Source organism: Eurypyga helias, unplaced genomic scaffold, assembly GCF_000690775.1.
Source record: "Eurypyga helias isolate BGI_N326 unplaced genomic scaffold, ASM69077v1 scaffold39771, whole genome shotgun sequence".
In the NCBI taxonomy this organism is placed as follows: domain Eukaryota; kingdom Metazoa; phylum Chordata; class Aves; order Eurypygiformes; family Eurypygidae; genus Eurypyga; species Eurypyga helias.
The window spans coordinates 1,295-5,328 of NW_010229585.1; the positions used below are offsets into that span (position 1 = coordinate 1,295).

Sequence of the window (4,034 nt, forward strand, 5' to 3'; positions counted from 1 at the left end):
ACTCCAAATATAGAATTTTAATACCGTTCTGCACCTGCCTTGTCTCTTAGGGCAGAGCGGATGCGAGGGTGGAGTTCACAAAGGGACTGGACTGGCGAGGGTGCCAAGTGGCAGTGGCAGCGGTGGGTATGTTTGTAACCTGAGAGCAGGCTGTCCGCGTCCGTCAGTCCGTCACCGTCCCCTCCGCGGGTCTGTCCCACTTCATTTTCCCCCACCAGCGTGGGGAGCCGTGTTTTCCTGCCTGCTGTCGAGAAAGATGAGAATGCAAATTAGTGATTGGGTCCCGGGACAAAGGGAACACTCGGAAGTTTTAAAAATCGCGATGGCACTGAATGTTTTCGACGCTGTCTCTCATAGTTTGGGATCCTGGAAGGTCTGTGCCTCGCAGGCCTCAAGGGTCCTTTCACGAGGCCCCTGCTCTCCGTCCGGCAGATGCCAGGCTTCGTTGCCAGCCAGGGAGCAGCGCCGCGGCCGGTCAGCGTTCTCCTCCTCTCTGCTCCCGAGGGAGAGGCGGCGATCGCGGCGCGATGCGAGCGGGAGACGGGAATGCCGTGGGCTGCAGGCTGGGGTGGGTTGGGGCGTCTCGTCGATGAAGGTGGTGATCTCATCTCGGAAGAAGCAGGTGCTGGAACTGGAGCCCCGGGGTAACAGCCCGCCCTCCAAAAACTGCCGTAGGGTCGTCAGCTCATCTTCTGGGAGCCCCCTGCGGTGCTGGTAGTCATGCAGCTGAGGAGGCAGGAAACCAGGGCCTCCAGGCTTGCGGGGGGTGGAAATGCGGATGTCGTCAGATGAAGACCACTTGTGTAGGAAGGATGGAGCGGAGCGGTGGGCGGAGAAGATGTTAGTCTCATCATGTGACATTCTCCGGGAGATAGGGACCTGGAAAACGGAGAAGGAGTCAGGTGATGGAAAACTTGGAAAGACAGAACAGGAGGGGGTAGCTGAGGCCGGCTCAGAGAAGAGAGTCAATAGGACACAAAGGCATGGGAGACTGTCACACAGGGAAGGGGGTGGTGGGGCTGCCCCTGCCAGCTCTTGGCTCACCTGCAGGTAGTGCACCTTGTCCTGGGGCAACAGCATGTGGTGCATGGGTAGCAGCTTGATGTCCCGGGAGTCACGCTTCACGGCTGCAGCACCGTTCGCATCAAATCTCACTTTGCAGATCCTGCCATCGCCATAATCATCACACACACCATCTGTTGGCAAAGAGGAGAACGGCAGTCAACACTTCTCAGCCTGAAGAAGAGCGTTATCAAGGAACCTGGACGTCGGCCTAACGCTTGCCTTACTTCTCCTGTCCTACTTGCAGCTCTCGGGGCTCATCTCTGAACAAGGACCTTGTCTTTCTGCTTTGCAGCAGCACTAAAGGACCCAGAGCCTGCCTTGTTTCCTCTATCTTGTTTGGAATCCCTCACTGCCAGAACCTGGACCTTTGGGTTGGGCTGGGGCCCGGTGTGTCACTGTTTTTGTGGTTTGGCAGCTGTACACATTGTCTCTACCATCTACCGTGGAGAATGTTGCACTAATATTTCCTGGACGCTAGTGAGTCCTAAGGTAGCGAGTGAGTGGCAGAGCCCTCTCCAGAATAAATTTTCTCATGGTTCCTCACTCCAAGCTATAATGTGAACCTCATCTAGTCACCACAACAGTGCCAGCAGGTCCTTTTCCCGCGGCAGACCCCTCTTTCCTCTGCAGTCTTTTTGGGGAGGGGTTTAGCGAAGGTGACGGTGGCGCTCACCATCGTCTCCGTCTTCCTCAGACATGATAGCCACGCACTGCTCCCACACGGTGCGGAGATCTGCTCGGTAGCGCTCGCAGGACCAGATGAAGGAGGGGAGCAGCAGGGTCTGCACCATGGAGCACCAGAGCACAGCCAGAACCATCCAGGTGGGGGCCGTATCGTAGCGCAGGCTAAAAAAGCTCACGACCTTCGGGGTAAGAGAGAGAAACGAGACCGAGGAAGAAGACAAGAAGCAGGGAACAAAGGAGAAGGATAACGGGATTCAATTCTGTAGTAGAATGTAATCTGTCAGTAAAGGATTCATCAGCTAATTACCCCATGCCCCTCGGAAAAATTATTCCTGGTGTCGCCCCAGGTTTGCTGGAGCATATTCTGAGCTGCCGTACCTCGAAGTGTGACCTGGCGTTAGCATCCCTTCCTCGCCGGGCTCGTTACGAGCTAGAGCTAAATAGGTGCTAACAAAGAACACAGCCGCTGGAAAAAAGCTGTGACTAAGCCTCTGTTCTCCTAATGGTTCCCTTTGAGAACTTTCCCAGCGCTCCAGTTTTGCAGGGAATCAACCAGCCAGCCAAAACCTGAATGCTGACTACAACCATACAAGCAGAAGGAAAAAGAAAACTGTCTGTGACAGCTTTTAAAGCTGACGTATCAGTTCTTCGGGAGCAGACTTGGGAGAAATAGCAACTCCGTTGTTTTTAGAGAGGTAGAACCCCCGGTAAGACTGCAGAGTAATTTCCTCTCCAGTCTCCTCTTAGCCACTTAAAACTTTCACAGGGGTTTCGGCTGTGCAGTGTGTATTCCCCAGGCTTAGACCTGTCCTAAGAAAATGCTGAGGTGGAAGGATGAGGGAACTACTTCAATCTTTTTAAAATGGTCCCTCGGAATAACACAGATTCAGACGCAGCGACTCTGCGGCTGGTGAACAGAAGACGGAACGTCTTTTCTGAAACTTGAGAGAAACAGAAACCTCGTTTAACTGCGGGTTCTGTGAGAGGAAAAGGAGAACTCGCTGCTTACCAAGATAGGCACCCCAGTGAGCGTGTCGTACAGGAAGACAATAGCGCTGATGAGGTTGGTCATCTGCAAGGAGGTTTTGGCTGACTCGGAGCCATCCAGGGAGGACCTCCTTTTGCCTCGTACATCCTCCACGACAATGGCCGGCACATTGAAAGTGGCGTGTGCTGATGAAGAGCAGGACGATGCTTCCTCTGCCCTCTGATGGTGGCACTGCCGGCGTCTTCTGTGAGCCCACAGGGTCTGGTAGAAGGTGATGCCCACGCACACCAAGCCCATGACAATCCCTCCGAGCAGCAGGAGGCTAAAGCAGACTCCAAAGCCCAGCCCTATCTTGCTGACAATGAACTGGCAGCCACGGGCGTAGTAGCGCTCGCCGTTGTTGTGCCCAGCCGATGGAGGGCAGGGTGGAGAGGATGAACGATACCATCCAGATACCCATGACGGCATGCAGAGCCTGCTTCTTGGCATTGCTCAGCCGGTAGTTGACTGGCCATCTCACCATCCACATCCGGTGGTAGGAAAGGGAGGCCACCGTGAAGCAGGTGGCCAGCGCCAGGGTGTAGTACGTGGAGACAAAGACCTTGCAAATGCTTTCATTCCAGTCGTAGTCGGAGGATTCGCGCCGCAGCTGCACCACGGCGTAGGTGGTGAGGGGTACTGCTGCCATGAGGATGTGGGTCCCAGCAAGGAAGCACAGCAGGAGCTCCAGGGGCTTGTGTTTCTGTTGTTTGGCCGTGATGCTGAGAATAATCCAAGAGTTGGCCAACAGGGCTAACATCCCACATGCCAGCCACCAGAGCGAGTTGTTGTGCAAGGTGGACTCTGATTCAGAGTCCCCCATGCTGCCGCCCCCTGCTAGGCTGCCCCCTGTCCCCGCCGCTGGGCTCGTGTACGAGGGTGAGTGGGGCTCTGCGCTGGGGCAGCCGCGTCCCTCCTCATCTGCTGCTGCGACGCGAGGTGCGCGCGCGCTGGAGCGGTGCCTCAAGGCATCGCCACCTCGTGCTGGGTGGAACAGCCGACAACTGGGTCTCGCTTTCAGTCCTCCCTTTCCCTTCTGTTTGATTGTATTTCTTTCCCTTCTCCTAACTTTTCCACCTGGTTTTGCCCTTGTTCTCTCTTTTTCCTTCTCCCACCTTTCTTTCTCATGAACTCTTGCCAGCGCTTCTTCCCTCACTCGCTTGGGCTCACTTTTTTTTTTTCCTCCCCATCTAGTTCATCTCTTTCCTCCACTCTTCCCCCAAAGAAAAAGCTCTCCTCACTTCATGTGCCCCCCGGG

At 55.2% G+C, this 4,034-nt stretch overlaps 1 protein-coding gene across 1 annotated transcript; it reads right to left on the reverse strand.

Annotated features, from left to right (window-relative positions):
* Window positions 1–304: 304 nt before the first annotated feature.
* Window positions 305–3,793, reverse strand: GPR162 (G protein-coupled receptor 162). The gene is given in 5 exon segments (XM_010160465.1): window positions 305–879; window positions 1,045–1,196; window positions 1,739–1,928; window positions 2,759–3,142; window positions 3,144–3,793. Coding segments are annotated over 5 exon segments (1,710 nt in total). The 5' UTR covers window positions 3,600–3,793; the 3' UTR covers window positions 305–351.
* Window positions 3,794–4,034: the final 241 nt, after the last annotated feature.